At 39.6% G+C, this 20544-nt stretch overlaps 1 protein-coding gene across 1 annotated transcript in view; it reads left to right on the plus strand.

Moving 5' to 3' along the window:
• Nucleotides 1-20544, plus strand: part of EYS (eyes shut homolog) — a 1724957-nt gene that overhangs the window by 1633311 nt on the left and 71102 nt on the right. Inside the window, exons 35-36 of the mRNA XM_059083021.1 lie at nt 17430-17596; nt 18392-18536. Coding sequence (XP_058939004.1) covers nt 17430-17596; nt 18392-18536 — 312 coding nt within the window. The remainder of the gene's footprint in view (nt 1-17429; nt 17597-18391; nt 18537-20544) is intronic.

A 20544-nucleotide genomic window follows, 5' to 3' on the forward strand; every position in this document is an offset into this window, starting at 1 on the left:
AGATAAGCAAAAGGTAATAGAGGTCAGCACCACCAAACCAGCTTTATAAGAAATGTTAAAGGAAATTTTCTAAGTGAAAAAGAAAAGGCCACAACTGGAAACCTGAAAATTATAAAAGGAAAAAGCTAATGGCTAAAGGCAAATATACAGAGAATGTAGTAAGTCAACCACATACAAAGCTACTAAGAGGGTTAAAAAACAAAGGAAGTAAAATCACCTATATCTGCCAGGTTAAAGGATACACAAAACAAAAAGAGGTAAAATATGATGTCAAAAACAGTAACCATTAGGGGAGAGGCGTAAAAATGCCAGGTTGTTAAAATGTGAATTTAAGAGACCAGAAACTTAAAATAATCATATACATACACACACAGAGCAAGAGAGAGGGGGATTGCTATATATTAACCTCACGGTAACCACAAATCAAAAACCTATAAGAAATACACACAAAAAACAAAGAGAGAGAGAGAGAAAGGAATCCAAACATAACTCTAAAGATAGGCATTAAATCACGAGCGAAGAGAGTAAAAGAAGAAGAAAGGAACAAAATAGAGCCATGAAATAACCCAAAAACAATTAATAAAATGTCAGTATATACACACCTATCAATAATTACTTTAAATGTTAAGCCAGACAGAGAAAGACACATGTTATATGATATTGTTTATATGTGGAATCTAACAAAAATAATACAAATGAACTTATTTTTTACAGAACTAAAACAAATAATTCTAAAATTTGTATGGTAACAACAAAGAGATCAAATAGTCAAAACACTCTTTAGAAAGAAGAACAAAGTTGGAGGTATCATACTCCCTGAGTGTGTATACACACTTATATATATATAAGTATATATTTATATAAAACATCAAAACATTATGGAATTGACCAAAAAACAGAAACAGAGATCAATGGAACAGAACAGAGAGCCCAGAAATGAACCCATACTTATATGGGCAATTAATCTATGACAACAAACAGGAATATACAATGGCAAAAATAAGTCTCTTCAATAAATGGTATTGGGTAACCTGGACAGCTACATGCAGAAAAGTTAAACTAGACTACTCTCTCACACTATGCCCAAAAATAAATTCAAAATGGATTAAAGACACAGTTTGCAGATGACATGACACTATACATAGAAAATTCTAATGATGCCACAAAAAAACTACTAGGACTCATCAATGATTTCAGTAAAGTTGCAGGACACAAAATTAATATACAGAAATCTGTTGTATTTCTATACATTAAAAACAAAGTATCAGAAAGAGAAATTAAGGAAACATTCCCATTTACCATCATATCAAAAAGAATAAAATACCTAGGAATAAACCTGCCTAAGGAGGAAAAAGACTTGTACTCAGAAAACTATAGAACACTGATGAAAGAAATCAAAGATAACATAAACAGATGGAGAAATATACCATGTTCTTGTATTGGAAGAAACAGTGTTATGAAAAGGGCTACACTACCCAAGGCAATCTATAGATTCAATGCAATCTCTATCAAATTACCAATGTCATTTCTCACAGAACTAGAACAGAACATCTTAAAATTCGTATGGAGACACAAAAGACCGCAAATAGCCAAAGCAATCTTGGGAAAGAAAAAAGGAGCTGAAGGAATCAAGTTCCCTGACTTCCTAACTATACTACTGATACAAAGATACAGTCATCATAACAACATAGTACTGGCACAAAAACAGAAATATAGATCAATGGAACAGGATAGAAAGCCCAGAAATGAACCCACACACCTATGGTCAATTAATCTATGACAAAAGAGGAAAGATTATATATACAATGGAGGAAAGACAGTCCCTTCAATAAATGGTGCTGGGAAAACTAGACAGATACATGTAAAAAAATGAAATTAGAATACTCTTTAACACCACACACAAAAATAAACTCAAAATAGATTAAAGACCTAAATGTAAGACCAGATACTATAAAACTCTTAGAGGAAAACAGGCAGAGCACTCTCTGACATAAATCGCAACAATATCTTTTTCAGTCTATCTCCCAGAGTAACAGAAATAAAAATAAAAATAAACAAATGGGACCTAATTGAACTCAAAAGCTTTTTCACAGCAAAGGAAACCATAAACAAAATGAAAAGACAACCCACAGAATGGGAGAAAATATTTGCAAATAATGCGACCAACAAAGGATTAATCCCCAAAATTTACAAACAGCCCATGAGGCTCAATACCATCAAAACAAAAAACCAAATCAAAAATTGGCAGAAGACCTAAATAGACATTTCTCCAAAGAAGACATACAGATGGCCAAGAGGCAAATGAAAAGATGTTCAACATCACTAATTAGTAGAGAACCGCAAATCAAAACTACAATGAGATATCACCTCACACTAATCTGAAGGGTCATCATCAAAAAATCTACAAACATAAATGCTGGAGAGGGTGTGGAGAAAATGTAACCCTCCTACACTGTTGGTGGGATGTAAATTGGTACAGCCACTATGGAGAACAGTATGGAGGTTCCTTAAAAAACAAAAAATAGAGCTATCATATGATCTAGTTATCCCACTCTTGGGCATATATCCAGAGAAAAACTTGGTTTGAAAGTATACATGCAGCCCCATGGTCATTGCAGTGCTTTTTACAATAGCCAATACATGGAAGCAACTTAAATGTCCATTGACAGATGAATGGATTAAGAAGATGTGGTACATATATACAATGGAATATTACTCAGCCATAAGAAAGAATGAAATAATGCCTTTTGCAGCAACATGGTTGGACCTGGAGATTATCATACTAAGTGAAGTAAGTCAGACAGAGAAAGACAAATATCATATGATATCACTTATATGTGGAATCTAAAAAAAAAAAAAAAAGATACAAATGAACTTATCTACAAAACAGAAACAGACTCACAGACTTAGAGAATGAACGTATGGTTACTGGGGGAAAGGGTGGTGAGGGCACATAGACTGGGAGTTTGGGATTGACATGTACACACTGCTATATTTAAGATATAATAGATAATCAATAAACAAAAGAATTACTTTTGAAAATTAACTAATTAAATTAAAATGGGCAGAGGATCTGAATAGACATTTTTCCAAAGGAGACATACAGATAGCCAAAGGCACATCAGTAATTATTGGAGAAATGCAAATCAAAACTACAATGAGATATCAACTAACACCTGGCAGAAGAACTATTATCAGAAAGTGAACAGGGAGCCCTTGTACACTGTTGGTGAGAATGTAAATTGGTGCAACCACTATGGAAAACAGTATGGAGATTCCTCAATAAATAAAAACTAGAACTACTATATAATTTAGCAATTCCACTACTGAGTATTTATCCAAAGAAAACAAAAAAACTTATCAGAAAAGATATATGCACCCCTATGTTCGTTGCAGAATTATTTATAATACACAAGATATGGAAGCAACCTCAGTGCTTACCTATAGACAAATGGATAAAGAAGGTGTGTGTGTATATACAGACAAACACACATAAAATGACATATTACTCAGCCATTGAAAAAAAAGAGTGAAATCTTGCCACTTGGGAAAATATGCTTGGACCTAAAGGGTATCATGCTAAGTGAGATATGTTAGACAGAGAAAGACAAATACTATATGATTTCATTTAATTGTGGAATCTAAAAAGCAAAACAAAAAAGAAACGTAACAAAACGGAAACAGAATTATGAATACAGGGAACACACAGGTGGTTACCACAGGGGAGGAGGCTCAGGGGAGGAAAGAAATACCAAGGGAGATTAAGAGAAACAAACTTCTGGTTGCAAAATAAATAGTCAAAAGTAGGAAATGTACAGTGTGAGAAATATAGTCAATCTCTATGTAATATATTTATTTGGTGACAGATCACAACTAAACTTATGGTGATCATTTTGAAATGTATACAAACGTTGAATCACTATGTTGCATAACAGAATATAATATGGTGTTGTGGGTCAATTATACTTCAAAAACAAAGAAACATTGAAAAAGAGATCATATTTGGAGTTACCAGAGGTGGCGTGTGCAGGGAGGGGGAATTGGATGAAGGCAGTCAAAAGGTAGAGACTTTCACTTATAAGATAATAAATAGTAAGGATGTAATGTACAGCATGATAAATATAATTAACACTACTGTATATTATTAGAGTATAATTGTTTTACAATGGTGTGTTAGTTTCTGCTTTATAACAAAGTGAATCAGCTATATATATATATATATATCCCCATAGTTCCTCCCTCTTGTGTCTCCCTCCCACCCTCCCTATCCCGCCCCTCTAAGGGGTCACAAAGCACCAAGCTGATCTCCCTGTGCGATGCAGCTGCTTCCCACTAGCCATCCATTTTACATTTGGTAGTGTATATATGTCAGTGCTACTCTCTCATTTAGTCCCAGCTTACCCTTACCCCTCCCCCTGTGCCTACAAGTCTGTTCTCTAAGTCTGCATCTTTATTCCTGTCCTGCCCCTAAGTTCATCAGAACCATTATTTTTAGATTCCATACATATGTGTTAGCATACGGTATTTGTTTTTCTCTTTCTGACTTACTTCACTCTGTATGACAGACTCTAGGTCCATCCACCTCACTACAAATAACTCAATTTTGTTTCTTTTTATGGCTGAGTAATATTCCATTGTATATATGTGACACAACTTTATCCATTCATCTGTTGATGGACACTTCCATATCCTGGCTATGGTAAATAGTGCTGCAATGAACATAGTGGCACATGCCTTTTTTGAATTATGGTTTTCTCAGGGTATATGCCCAGTACTGGGATTAATGGGTCCTATGGTAGTTCTATTTTTAGTTTTTTAAGGAACCTCCATACTGTTCTCCACAGTGGCTGTATCAATTTACATTCCCACAAACAGCGTAAGAGGGTTCCCTTTTCTCCACACCCTCTCCAGCATTTATTGTTTCTAGATGTTTTGATGATGGCCATTCTGACTAGTGTGAGATGATCCCTCATTGCAGTTTTGATTTACGTTTCTCTAATGATTAGTGATGTTCAGTATCCTTTCATGTGTTTTTTGGCAATCTGTATATCTTCCTTGGAGAAAGGTCTATTCAGGCCTTCTGCCAATTTTTGGTTTAGGTTTTTTGTTTTATTGACACTGAGCTGCATGAGCAGCTTGTATAACTTGGAGATTAATCCTTTGTCAGTTGCTTCATTTGCAAATATTTTCTCCCATTCTGAGGGTTATCTTTTCATCTTGTTTTTGGTTTCCTTTGCTGTGCAAAAGCTTCTAAGTTTCATTAGGTCCCTTTTGTTTATTTTTGTTTTGATTTCCATTCCTCTACGGGGTGGGTCAGAAAGGATCTTGCTGTGACTTATGTCATAGAGGGTTCTGCCTATATTTTCCTCTAATAGTTTTACAGTGTCTGGCATTACATTTAGGTCTTTAATCCATTTTGAGTTTATTTTTGTGTATGGTGTTAGGGAGTGTTCTAATTTCATTCTTCTACATGTAGCTGTCCAGTTTTCCCAGCACCACTTATTGAAGAGGCTGTCTTTTCTCCATTGTATATTCTTTCCTCTTTTATCAAAGATAAGGTGACCATATGTACGTGGGTTTATCTCTGGGTTTCTATCCTGTTTCATTGATCTATATTTCTGGTTTTGTGCCAGTACCATACTGTCTTGTTTATTGTAACTTTGTAGTATAGATTGAAGTCAAGGAGCCTCATTCCTGCAGCTCCATTTTTCTTTCTCAGGATTGCTTTGCTTATTCAGGGCCTTTTGTGTTTCCATGCAAATTGTGAAGAATTTTGTTCTACTTCTGTGAAAAATGCCACTGATAGTTTGATAGTTATTGCATTGAATCTGTGGATTGCTTTGGGTAGTATAGTCATTTTCACAATGTTGATTCTGACAATCCAAGAACATGGTATATCTCTCCATCTGTTTTTATCATCTTTAATTTCTTTAATCAGTGTCTTATAGTTTTCTGCATACAGGTATTTTGTCACCTTAGGTAGGCTTATTCCTAGGTATTTTCTTCTTTTTCTTGCTATGGTAAATAGGATTGTTTCCTTAATTTCTCTTTCAGATTTTTCGTTGTTAGTTTAGAGCAATGCAAGAGATTTCTGTGCATTAATTTTGGTCCTGCTACTTTACCAAATTATTGATTAGCTCTAGTAGTTTCCTGGTAACATCTTTAGGATTCTCTATGTATAGTATCATGTCATCTGCAAACAGTGACAGATTTACTTCTTCTTTTCCAATTTGGATTCCTTTTATTTCTTTTTCTTCTCTGACTACTGTGGCTAAAACTTCCAGAACCATGTTGAATAATAGTGGTGAGAGTGGGCAACGTTCTCTTCTTACTGATATTACAGGAAATGGTTTCAGTTTTCCACCATTGAGAATGATGTTGGCTGCGGGTTTGTCATATGGTCTTTATTATGTTGAGGTAGGTTCCTCTATGCCCACTTTTTGGAGAGTTTTTATCAAAAATGGGTGTAGAATATTGTCAAAAATGTTTTCTGTATCTATCAAGCTTATCATATGGTTTTTATCCATCAGTTTTTAATATGGTGTATCACATTGATTGATTTGCATATATTGAGGAATCCTTGCATTCCTGGGACAAACCTCACTTGATAATGATTGTGTGATACATTTAATGTGCTGTTGGGTTCTGTTTGCTGCCGTTTTGTTGAGGATTTTTGCATCTGTATTCATCAGAGATTTTGGCCTATAGTTTCTTTTTTTGTGACATCATTGTCTGGTTTTGGTATCAGGGTTATGGTGGCCTCATAGAATGAGTTTGGAAGTGTTCCTCCCTCCGTTACATTCTGGAAGAGTTTGCAAAAGATAGGTGTTAGCTCGTCTCTAATTGTTTGATAGAATTCACCTGTGAAGCCATCTAGTCCTGGGCTTTTGTTTGTTGGAAGGTTTTTAATCACAGTTTCAATTTCAGTGCTTGTGATTGGGTTGTTCCTATTTTCTGTTTCTTCCAGGTTCAGTCTTGGAAGGTTGTGCTTTTCGAAGAATTGGTCCATTTCTTCCAGGTTGTCCATTTTGTTTGTCATATAGTTGATTGTAGTAATCTCTCATGATACTTTGTATTTCTGCAGTGTCAGTTGTTACTTCTCCATTTTTATTTCTAATTCTGTTGATTTGAGTCTTCTCCCTTTTTTCTTGATGAGTCTGGCTAATGGCTTATCAATTTTGTTTATCTCCACAAAAACCTGCTTTTAGTTTTATTGTTCTTTGCTATTGTTTCCTTCATTTCATTTTCATTTATTTCTGATCTGATCTTTATGATTTCTTTCCTTCTACTAACTTTGTGGGGGTTTTGTTCTTCTTTCTCTAATTGCTTTAGGTGTAAGGTTAAGTTGTTTATTTGAGATTTTTCTTGTTTCTTGAGGTAGGATGGTATTGCTATAAACTTCCCTCTTAGGTCTACTTTTGCTGCATCCTATAGGTTTTGGGTCATCATGTTTTCATTGTCATTTGTTTCTAGGTATTTTTTAAATTTCCTCTTGGATTTCTTCAGTGATCTCTTGGTTAGTAAGCAACGTATTTTTTATCCTCCATGTGTTTGTATTTTTTACAGTTTTTTCCTGTAATTGATATCTATTCTCATAGCATTGTGGTCGGAAAAGATACTTGATATGATTTCAACTTTCTTAAATCTACCAAGGCTTGATTTGTGATCCAAGATATGATCTATCCTGGAGAGTGTTCCATGAGCACTTGATAGGAAAATGTAGTCTGTTGTTTTTGGATGGAATGTCCTATAAATATCAATTAATTCCATCATGTCCAATGTGTCATTTAAAGCTTGTGTTTCCTTATTTATTTTCATTTTTGATGATCCATCCATTGGTGAAATTGGGGTGTTAAAATCCCCTATGATGATTGTGTTACTGTTGATTTCCCCTTTTATGGCTGTTAGCATTTGCCTTATATATTGAGGTGTTCCTCTGTTGGGTGCATAAATATTTACAATTGTTATATCTTCTTCTTGGATTGATCACTTGATCATTATGTAGTGTCCTTCTTTGTCTCTTGTAATAGTTCTTATTTTAAGTCTATTTTGTCAGATATGATCATTGTTAATCCAGCTTTCTTTTGATTTCAATTTGCATGGAATATTTTTTTCCATTCCCCCACTTTCAGTCTGTATGTGTTCCTAGGTCTGAAGTGGGTCTCTTGTAGAGAGCATATATGTGGGTCTTGTTTTTGTATCCATTCAACCAGTCTATATCTGGTTCAATGGATACAAAAATGCTCTTTTGGTGGAGCATTTGATCCATTTACATTTAAGGTAATTATTGATATGTATGTTCCTATTACCATTTTCTTAATTGCTTTGGGTTTGTTTTTGTAGGTCTTTTCCTTCTCTTGTGTTTCCCACCTAGAGAAGTTCCTTTAGCATTTGTTGTAGCACTGGTTTGGTGGTGCTGAATTCTATTAGCTTTTTCTTGTCTGTAAAGGTTTTAATTTCTCCTTCGAATGTAAATGAGGTCTTTGCTGAGTAGAGTAATCTTGGTGTAGGTTTTTCCCTTTCATCACTTTAAGTATGTCCTGCCACTCCCTTCTACCACAGAGTTTCTGCTGAAAGATCAGCTGTTACCCTTATAGGGATTCCCTTGCATGTTATTTGTTGCTTTTCCCTTGCTGATTTTAATATTTTTTCTTTGTATTTAATTTTTGATAGTTTGATTAATATATGTCTTGGTGTGTTTCTCCTTGGCTTTATCCTGTATGGGACTCTGTGCTTCCTGGACTTGACTATTCGTTTTCCTTGTTAGGGACGTTTTTGACTATAATCTCTTCAAATATTTTCTCAGACCCTTTCTTTTTCTGGGACCCCTATAATTTGAATGTTGCTGCATTTAATGTTGGATATGAGAATTGTCCTCAATTCTTTTCATTCTTTATTCTGCTCTCTGGTAGTTATTTCCACTCTTCTATCTTCCAGGTCATTTATCCACTCTTCTGCCTCAGTTAATCTGCTACTGATTTCTCCTCGAGTATATTTAATTTCATTTATTGTGCTGTTCATCATGGTTTGTTTGCTCTTTAGTTCTTCTATGTCCTTGTTAAACATTTCTTGTATTTTTCTCCATTCTGTTTCCGAGACATTCTGTTTCTAAGATCATCTTTACTATCATTTATCTGAATTCGTTTCAGGTAGACTCCCTATTTCCTCTTCATTTGTTTGGTCTGGTGAGTTTTTACCTTGCTCCTTCTGCTGCTGCATATTTCTCTGTCTCCTCATTTTGGTTAACTTACTGTGTTTGGGGTCTCCTTTTCTCAGCTGCACATTTGTAATTCCTGTTATTTTTGGTGTCTGCTCCCAGTGGGTGAGGTTGGTTCAGTGTTTGTGTAGGCTTCCTGTTGAAGAGGACTGGTGCCTGTGTTCTGGTGGGTGGGGCTGGATGTTGTCCTTCTGGTGTGCAGGGCCACATCCAGTGTTGTGTTTGGCGTTTCTGTGAACATAGTATGACTTTAGGCAGCCTCTCTGCTAATGGGTGGGGTTGTGTTCCTGTCTTACTTGTTGTTTGCCATGGGGCATCCCACAATGGCCTTGCTGGCCATTGGGTGGAGCTGGATCTTAGTGTTGAGATAGAGATCTCTGAGAGAGCTCTCACCAATTAATATTACATGGGACCAGGCGGTCTCTGGTTGTCCACTGTCCTGGACTTGGCCCTCCCACCTTGGAGGATCAGGTCCAACATCCAGCCAGAGCACCAAGACCCTGCCAGCCACACAGCTTGGAAGAAAAGGAAGAAAAAAAATGCACAGATAGAACCCCAAACAAATGGTAAAAGCAAAACTAAACAGACAAAATCACACAAAGAAACATAGACACACACAGTCATTAAAGGAAAAAACAACAAAACAAAACAAAACACAAAAAATAAAAGAAGAAAAGAGAAAGAACAGACAGAACCCTAGGACAAATGGTAAAAGCAAACTTAAACAGAGAAAATCATACAAATAAACATAAACACAAACACTCACAAAAAGGGAAAAAAGAAAAAAATAAATAAATGGAATAGAGCAACCAAACCAATAAACAAATCCACCAATGAAAACAAGCACTGAAAACTAAACATAAGATGAAAAACAAATCAGATGCAGAAAGCAAACTCCACGTCTACAGTTGCTCCCAAAGTCCAAGGCCTCAATTTTGGGAACAGTCATTGTCTATTCAGGTATTCCACAGATGCAGGTTATGTCAAGTTGACTGCAGGCATTTAATCCGCTGCTTCTGAGGCTGCACAGAGAAATTTTCCTTTCTCTTCTTTGTTCGCCCAGCTCATGGTGTTCAGCATCTTTTGGCCCCACCTCTGCATGTCAGTCACCCTCAGGCATCTGTTCTCCCCCAGACAGGAGGGAGTTAAAGCAGCAGCTGATTAGAACTCCCTTGCTCACTGAGGTTGGGGGGGAGGGAGGGGTTTGGTAGTCATAATTGGAATGTGAGGCAAGCCTATGGTGGCAGAGGCTGGCGTGTCATTGTAACAGCCTGAGGCATGCTGTGTGTTCTCCTGGGGAAGTTGTCCCTGGATCACAGGACCCTGGCGGTGGCAGGCTGCACAGGCTCCCAAGAGGAGAGGTGTGGATAGTGACCTGTGCTTGCACACAGGTTTCTTGGTGGTTGCAGCAGCAACCTTAACATCTCATGCCCATCTCTGTTGTCCATGCTGATAGCCACAGCTCACACCCATCTCTGGAGCTCGTTTAGGTGGTGCTCTGAATCCCCTCTCCTCGTACATCCCTAAACAGTGGTCTGTTGCCTCTCTGGCAGGTCCAGTCTTTTTCCCAGGCTCCCTCCTGGCTACCTGTGGTGCCCTAGACCCCTTCAGGCTGTCTTCACAGAGCCAACTCCAGTCCTCTCCCTGGGATCTGATCTCTGAAATCTGAGCCTCAGCTCCCAGCCCCAACCTACCCCAGCAGGTAAGCAGATGAGCCTCTAGGGCTGGTGAGTGCTGGTCGGCACCAATCCTCTGTGTGGGAATCTCTCCGCTTTGCCCTCCACACCCCTGTTGCTGTGCTCTCCTCTGTGGCTCCGAAACTTCCCCCTGCCCACTCCCCCATCTCCACCACTGAAGGGGTTTCCTAGTGTGTGGAAACTTTTCCTCCTTCACAGTTCCTTTCCAGAAGTGCAGGTCCCATCCCTACTCTTTTGTCTCTGTTTTTTTCTTTTTTACTTTGCCCTACACAGGTACATGGGGATTTTCTTGCCTTTTTGGAAGTCTGATGTCTTCTGCTAACATTCAGTAGGCGTTCTGAAGGAGCCATTCCACATGTAGATGTATTATTGATGTATTTGTGAGGAGGAAGGTGATCTCCACATTGTAGTCCCCTGCCATCTTGAAGATCTCTCTCCTACACATGAAAGTAGTTAAGAGAGTAAATCCTAAGAGTTCTCATCCCAAGGATAATTTGTTTTCTATTTCTTTAATGTTATATCTACATGACATGATGGATATTCACAAATTTAGTGTAATCATTTCATGATGTATGTAAGTCAAATCAGTATGCTGTACACCTTAAACTTATACAGTGCTGTATGCCAATTAGATCTCAATAAAACTGGAAGAAACATTTTATGTTATTGCTAGAAACAATCCTATGAAGCATTAGTATTACCATTCCCATTTTTCAAAAGAGAGGTATGAGGAAGTGAGCATCTAGAAGTTAAATTAGCAAAGAGGCCAAGATTAAACACTCCTCTCCTTGTGGTACCTGGGACTCAGCTTACCTCTTTTGGTTCCAACCCCATCATTTTTATCAAGGTAAATTACATTTAATACATTATAATAGCTTACCATATTGGAAGAATAGTTTGAAGAAATTATAACAAGTCATGTCCACTTTTTCTCTACTAATAAATCAAAATTTCATCCCAAATAAAACACTTCAGAAAGATTTCTTTTTTTCCTATTGGAATTACAAGGATTGTTGGATCAGCTGAATGAGGATGATCATGTTTCTATGTTGTTAAAAGTCATAATATTAACCTTTGGATTACCTGGTGAGGGCTGAAATACTCAAGGCTTCCACAGCACTCTCTGTATGAATCTTTTCTCCCAAATGCTCCCTCAGAACAATCCAAGGAACAGCCCTCCAAGTGGTCCTGAATCCCACACAGGGCACCTGAGAGTGGCTTCTGCCTCTTCTCAGGCCATGGGATCTGCTTCTGGAGTGTCCTTTCAAGCAGACCACATGACAGCACATGCCTGTCATGTTCATGGTTTATAGCATCCCATGATTGACCTATGTCAGTGGGAGGAATGGCAGGACAGGTGCCCCCAGGAATTCTCTCCCATGAACAGATCTGAGTTAGTGCTTTTATCCATGTCTTATTCTTCCTTTTGAGGACTTAATGAATCAATGGCTCCAACTACCAGCTACTCTTCACCAGGCCTTCTTTCCAGGTGAAGCTAATTAGACCATCTTTAATTACTGTTACTTAGTTTGCATGTTTCTTCTGGTAAGAACTCCATTAGAATTACCTTAAGGCAGAAAGGATTGTTGCGCTGTTCTGACTATTTTCTCTCTCTGTTTTGTGTCTCTCTTTTTCTTTCAGGTCAAACTGACCTGCACCATTTTTCCTGGCTTACTATTGGAAATCTTTGATACCCTTCCTCCCTCCTATATAATAGATTTCCCCTTCCTGTCCATGCTTCTGGATTAAATCAGTGTTGGTGGGAATGTAAATTGATACAGCCACTATGGAGAACAGTATGGAGGTTCCTTAAAAAACTAAAAATAGAACTACCATAGGACCCATTAATCCCAGTACTGGGCATATACCCTGAGAAAACCATAATTCAAAAAAGGCATGTGCCACTATGTTCATTGCAGCACTATTTACCATAGCCAGGATATGGAAGTGTCCATCAACAGATGAATGGATAAAGTTGTGTCACATATATACAATGGAATATTACTCAGCCATAAAAAGAAACAAAATTGAGTTAGTTGTAGTGAGGTGGATGGACCTAGAGTCTGTCATACAGAGTGAAGTAAGTCAGAAAGAGAAAAACAAATACCATATGCTAATACATATATATGGAATCTAAAAAAAAAAAAAAATGGTCATGATGAACCTAGGGCCAAGATGGGAATAAAGACACAGACCTACTATAGAATGGACTTGAGGATATGGGGAGAGGGAAGGGCAAGCTGAGACAAAGTGAGAGAGTGGCATGGACATATATATATATATATATATATATATACTACCAAATGTAAAATAGATAGCTAGTGGGAAGCAGCTGCATAGCAGAGGGAGGTCAGCTCTGTGCTTTGTGTCCACCTAGAGGGGTGGGATAGAGAGGGTGGGAGGGAGGGAGATGCAAGAGGGACGAGATATGGAGATATATGTATATGTATAACTGATTCACTTTGTTATAAAGCAGAAGCTAACACACCATTGTAAAGCAATTATACTCCAATAAAGCTGTTAAAAAAAAAAAAAAAAAAAAAAAAGAAGGTCCAGCCAGTTTGGAGAACCACTGATGTAAATAGTAAAAGAAACAAACCACAAACAAACAAATCCAATAAACTCTTCTAAATAATTTAGGGAACAAAATGCCATAAACTTTATTATAACCACAAGCCTGTGAATAAGCATTTTATTTTCCTTCCCAAGATTTTATACAATATATTTAGAATCTATGACCTTCACCACCATCATCTCTAGTGCATCACACACTGCTAAGGACCATCTGAGAAAGTTCGAGTGACCTGGCAACTCTTTGTCTCAACCTCTTTGGTCTTTTCTTCCAAAATGTCATGGCAGCATCCTTCACTTTGTTTCCATTCTCCATCATCGTTGCCTTCGCCACTATCCTTCTTCTCACTTAGATGAAGGTCTTGCTTCCATTCCACTGGCCTCAGCCTATGATGAGGCCAGATGCTATTCTGGCCTCAGCATCTCATCTTCACCCATGAAATTTCCTCTAACCAGTATCATGGGTTGTTATAATGCTAATTACGACTCACCATAACACATCCCCTTCAAAGCTCTCTGCTTAACAGTATTTGTGGAACTGAGTTACATCTCTTCTCTCTAGCCAGAAAGAGACCAAATTTGTGTTGGTTTTTTTCTGTACATTCTAAAAGGATTTTGATTCACTTCCTAGATCTTGTTACTCTTAACTGCTCTTCATCTAAAGTCAACTCCCACCGTTCCTTCCTCCCTCTTTTACCACTTGCAGCATAATTGCTCTAAATCCTTCCTTCTCATCACCAGTTCCTAAGTACATCCCAGTTTGGGGGGAATTCTGTTCTCATGGGATGTCACAAACACTATGTATGAACGGGGTGGCAAGAAACAACAAACATGCATGTTGTGTGTGTATTGCCTGTGTTCCAGCTTATGCTCTGTTGTCTCATGGACATTCTCACAGCACAGTTCAAGGAATTTCAAGAAGTGACAGTGGAGCATTAAATCAAGCCCTTCTGAACACAAAGCCCTGTGTGACAGCACAGGTCACATGCCCCAACCCTCCTAAAGTTATTAACATCCGTCAGGCTTCATAAACAAATGAGAAGCCTATTAAATATATATATATATATATATATATATATATATATATATATATATATATATATATTTCCAGAACCTAGCTTCAAAGATTCTCATACAAGTGGTATAAGGTAGCTTCTAGAATCTGTATTTTTGACAAGCTCCCTGAGTGATCGTGATGGACTTCCTGGTTTGCAAAACACCACCTCAGGGCAATTCTGAGTCCCTAAAATTCTGTTCACCTTCCCAGCAGCAGCCCTGGTGGTCAGCAGCTTTTCTTTCCCTATCTACTCTGTTGCCCACCACCAGGGTGTTGAGGGGAGGTCCAGATTAAGAGTGGCAGAAGGGACCCTAAAGGACCCATGGTTTGCAGATACAATGCTGTCATCTGCTTCATGGTCTGATTTGCTCCCTGGCTCTCCTTGTCCCTGCCTCCTAGTGCATCTCTACGTCTACACGCTGGGGTGTGTCTGTGGGCAGGAACATCTATAAACTAGAGTCATCCTCCTTTCCCAGACACTCCTTTCCAGGCTCCGGCCACTCCCCCACCCCCACCCAGCTCTGTAAACCAGACTCTTCAGAACCACCCCCAACTCCTCCCTCTTTCTCAACTCTTCACTCCAAATGGATCCATCCTTTCAAAGTTTCTTTCCAAATCACACACAAATTCCTTCCCTTTTTTCTGTACCCTCTGCCACTGCCTTGATCTATTTAGACCTTAATCTTTCCTCTCCTGAGTCACTTAAATGATCTTCCAATGAAGTTCACTATCTGCCTCTTAGTTCTATCTGCACTGCTGCTATGAGAGTCCTCTAAAGGTCATATCTAATGTAATTATCCCATTCAAAATCCTTTCATGGCTCCTGAGACTCTCCAGTAAAATATTTTAACCATTCACTGTAGTATAGGAGGCCCTTAAGTACATGTCTCTTTCCCACACATACACTTAATGCCAGCCCCACCCAGCTCCCAGAAGCTCCCTAAGGATACCATGTCCTTTCCCCTCCTGGGGTTTTGCAAAGTTATTTCCTCAGCTTCGAACATCCGTCTTCTGCATCCCCCCTTTTCTCACCCACCTAGCAAATTCTTGTTGGTCGTTTTATGGGTTAGCTCAGAAACCAATTCAAAATCACCTCCTTGTAACTGCCCTAACCTTCTCCCCATACTGTTACAATGACTGTCTCCCACCCCGTGCTGCTTCTCCTCCACTGACCATGGCACCTGAGCCAACCCTGTGAGGACTTTGAAGGTAAAGTTGTTCCTGGCATGAAATGGGCTGTGAGAGACTCAGAACAGAGGAATGGTAACAGGTCAGGAAGGAAAGAAGGGTGAGGCTCAGGTAGATTTGCTCTCTCACCACCAGCTCAGTCCACAGGACACCGTCTCCATCCCAACAGCCTGAACAATTTGCAAAGATGATCCAGATGCCAGTAGAATCTCTCAAAGAGCCCCATTTGCAGCCACAGGAGGACTCTGCTGTCCCCTTCTTTCCCCCACCCCTTTTCCCTTCTGCACTCCAACACCCTCCTGAGACATTGCCTCCAGCCTCTAGGGATGCTTTCTCTCCATTCTAACTGCCTTCCTGAATGTATGTTTTCCCCTGGGAGTTCTCCCTATTTTAAATTCTCAGCCCAGCTAACCTGCCACAGCACTGCAGGTGGGAAGAAATCACCAGAGAGAGAGATTTGTTGGATGTTCCCGACATGCTTAACAACGGCTCTCACCTAAGGCGCTTCCAAAATAACCCAGCTCAGTGTTCACAGCAGACCCATGAAAAAGGCAGAGGCAGAGTTCAAGCATCTCTAAATAATACTTCAGTCTTCTGCTTTCAAGTGCTTTAGGAAACCCACCTCCTTACATTATCTGGAAGACCCAGCCCTGCAGATGTTTTTCTCTCCTTTACCTTTATCAGCCTACCAACCAAGAGAAGCCGAGGAAGCAGACAAGGTATCACCCTTAGAAATGCAGAGGGGTGCTGTACACACCCAAATTTGCCCACATCCAAGGACTCACTTCTGTTTTTTTCCCTGTGATTAAAGTTCTTACTTCTATGGGGTCCTTATTCTTCCTCCAAGCAGAAGTCCTTGCCTCAATTCCGTGACCAGCGCGCTTCACTTTTAAGGTCCACAAACACACCTTTGAGAAACGGGGTGATGTATTTTCTCTGTGCTGTCCACAAACCTCTTGCCCCCATCGAGCTCTAGAAACTCTGCCTTGACCTATGTGTGAACTGTCCATCTGCCAGGACACACAACACGGACCATCCCAGACATTCCTAAAGCCACCAAACCTACTTCCAGGATCTTCCCTTAGTGCCCAATGCCAGGGCTCTCCCAACCACCTGCCCTTCCCCATGGGTCCCTATGAGCTGCATCCTGAGTGTTCAGGGGTCTGCAACTCAGTGTGCTGCATGAATGGCCCTGGACTAGGGCAGGGAGAGGGCAAATAGGGAACACAGAAACAGCCAGCCTTGAACTAGTCATGGGGGTGTGTTTGAGAGCTTTTACAACAGAACAATTGGAACACACTCTGCAACTATAGAAAGAAATCTTTATACTCTCAACCCACAGAGAGAAATTCAAAGCTGATGCTAAGTTATCTCAATCATTGGAACCTCGTTCAGTACCAAAGCAGATTTTTACTCCACTGTGAAGTTCTAATTATGCTGAAGTACACACTGAATTTCATCTAGACAGAAGGACATTTTAATTCCCACTTTTTAGTTATTGAGCCAGAGCCCTCATGCTCAGAGTCTGTGGGTTTGGTTAATAATATACAGTTGCACACACACCTGAGTGCGGACGAGAAGTTATGTGTGGGTTATAACTCACTGTTCGGGTCTGTGACTCAGAGCCAGAGGGTGAAGGAGCTGCCTAGACTCCTGGGTTTCCTCTCATGGGCCTGCCCTCTGCCTCTTCTCCTTCCAGGGTTGAGTGGTGATGACTTCCTGGCCGTGGGTTTGCGCAGCGGCCGCGTACTTTACAGTTACAACCTGGGATCTGGCACAGCAAGTGTCAGCAGCGATCCCCTCGATCTGAGCCATGAGATCCACACGGTCCATCTGGGGAGGTCCTTCCGAGCAGGCTGGCTGAAGGTAAAGGGCCATCCTTCCATCCGTCCCACAATCTTACTGTGTACTGTTGTATTATCGGATCTGTGCTGAGGGACAGAGGTGAAAGAGCCCGGCCGCCTGCCCCCATGAATTTCACAGACTAGCGCACAAAACAGAAGACTAGGGGGTGTTGCAGTTAAGTGGTGTGGGGATAAATTAGAGGATGACTAACATAAACAAGGTGAGAGAGAGGATTCAAGGAATGCTTCTCAAAAGAGGCGACACTGGCGTAAATAGCAGTTCAGAAAAAGAAGCATGGCGAGGGTGGGCTTAAGGAACACCAGTAGTTCTTGGTGGCTTTCAGGGGAGGGAAGCGAAAGGTGCGGCTGTAGAGAGACAAGGTCTGTATCATTAAAGGACTTATCTAAATAGTTTAGATTTGCATCCGGAGAGCTGTGGAGAGCTATCAAGAAATTTAAGAAGGGGGCTGGGTGCCACGGTCAGTTTCCATTTGCTGATAAATGACTGGTGGTCATTTGAGAACGGATATGAGAGGGAGGTAAGGCCAGATGGAGGAGGCCCAACGGGATGCCAGCGCCTAATCTTTGAAGAACTGTAATGTTGACTGAGATGCAGAACCATGACTGCTAGCTATTTCACAGACATCAGCGGAGAAGCAGAGAATTAAGTGGTAAAGTGTTTTTGAATTCTTCAAAATTCAGGTCTGTGTAAGTTTTCATGCCAAGTTAATGGGAAATAACAAAAGAGTGTCTTAACAGTTCACCCTGGGGAATCAATTTCTTTTTTAGTAAGCTTTGAATTTTTTTCCTTTTGAAGGTAGATGATCAGCAAAATAAATCCATCGTCTCCCCAGGAAAGCTGGTTGGTCTCAATGTCTTCAGTCAGTTTTATGTAGGTGGCTACAGTGAATACACTCCAGATCTCCTACCGAATGGAGCCGATTTTAAAAATGGCTTTCAAGGTAAGACATGGACGGATTTTACACTATACCTACTTGTCTCAAAATTTGAGAAAATAAAAAACTTTTAAAGAGTATATTTCTAGTTCTAAAACCAGCAGTGAGGATTGCTTCCTAATCAGACTTAATCAGTTAGATTTTAATGGAAAACATTCATTCACTGTTTATTAATCACTTAACTACCTATGTATTAGGTGTTAGGGTGTTTCAGTGAACAAAACTAGGAATCCTGCACTTGTGAATTTACATTCTAGTTGGATAAAGGCGGGAACAGACAATAAACACTAAATATAGTAAATAAATAAATTATATAGTAGTATAAGGTAATAAATTCTGTGGGGGGAAAAGGACAAGTAGAGCATGATATGGGGGGTCAGGATTGTGGGTCATTTTTATATAGGGTGCTTTTTAATATAGGGTAAGTAGGGTATACCTCATGGAGTCACAGTAAAAATTGAAACCCCATCTAACTTTGAAATGTACTTGATATAAAAGATGAGGGACAGATGGCTGCCACCTATCCACACCATGAAGATATGGCCCACGGAGGTCACCAGAGGCCAAGGGGATTAAGAGAAACCACCACACTTGGACAAGCAATCGTATTGCCATAGCCTGTCTCCTGTGTTCAAAAAGGAACATAGACTCAGACCTTCCCTATAAAGCTGATTCATAGTGGAGTTAACACATAAAGGCATGTTTTGAATTGTTATAATAATACATTTGGTGAAAATAAGCTTTTTGGTGGCTCCTAGTCCCAGAATATTTGGCCAAGGGGCTGCTCGTTGTATTATCCTAAGCCACTCACCCATAACCAGCCTACTCTCCAGCAGAAGCCCAGCATTAGGGAGCAGGATGTGATGCATTTGGGGCACTTGAGTTCTCTGCCTGCCTGGCAACCCCATTCTCCCCACCCCCACTGACTTCTGCCTAAACACAGAGGCAGGATGCCATGTACTTGAAACATATGAAAACAACACAGCTAATCCAACATAATACAAGGTCAGTTTCTAGTAAAACTAGTTCTTTCTGCCAAGGCTCTCAACGAAACTTTTTCTTTGAATGTATAATCCATGCTGATTCTCAGAAGAGTGTCTTAAAGAATAGTTTAAAGCATATTAAGGCTCTATGCTCAATGCTCAACAGTTCTTTCACTGCAGGAGATCATCTGAAGGGCAAAACAAATCAATGAGTTTTTAAAACATTATATTCAAAGAAAAGGATGGGTAAATTTATAAATGTGAAAGAAAGCACATCTTCCACTCAATGAAACAGAGACCTTGTTGGGGGTCATCAAAACCCGTTGTCATGTGTTCCCACACACACTTCTTTTGTAAATATTCTGGATAAAATCAAGCATATGAGTGTGGATTCTGGAACCCAGTTGTCTGGATATGTGTCCCCTCTGCCACGTACAAGCTCCATGACCCTGGCAAGTCAACCAACCTCCTCCTGATTCACTGTGCCTCAGCTGTAAAATGGGACAATCACAGCACTTCTCTAGTTCCAAGAGTGAGCTAACAGATAGAGAGCACAGAGCTTAGAGCTCTCAGTATGTTAGCAATGATGATGGTGCTGGTTGCAGGAGGAGACCCGTCTCCAGTCAAACCTTTGCTCCTCTTTCTCTGTCTCACAGACATGGCTTTGGCTCTAGCCAAGCTGCCGTCAGATCCAGGCTCTGCCAGGTAGTAGCTGTGTGACTTTTAGCCTGTTATTTACACTCTCTGATCCTCCATTTTCTCCGCTGTAAAAACAACAACAACAACAACCTACCCCATAGGGTGCCTGTAAGTTAATCAATTAAGTAAAATAATTATGTTAAGTGCTTATACCAGAAACCAGTACATGATAAACACAATAAATGTTAGCTATTAGTGGTATTCCATCCTACTGTCAGAGGACTTGATGCTTTCAAAGTTATCGAAGTCTAACATTTCCTGGTTTCCTGTTGTCTTGTTTTTTTCCCTTCTATTAGGAACTTCCCTTCACATCTTGTTAACAAAAACAAAGA

Source organism: Kogia breviceps, chromosome 13 (assembly GCF_026419965.1).
Source record: "Kogia breviceps isolate mKogBre1 chromosome 13, mKogBre1 haplotype 1, whole genome shotgun sequence".
Classification (NCBI taxonomy): domain Eukaryota; kingdom Metazoa; phylum Chordata; class Mammalia; order Artiodactyla; family Physeteridae; genus Kogia; species Kogia breviceps.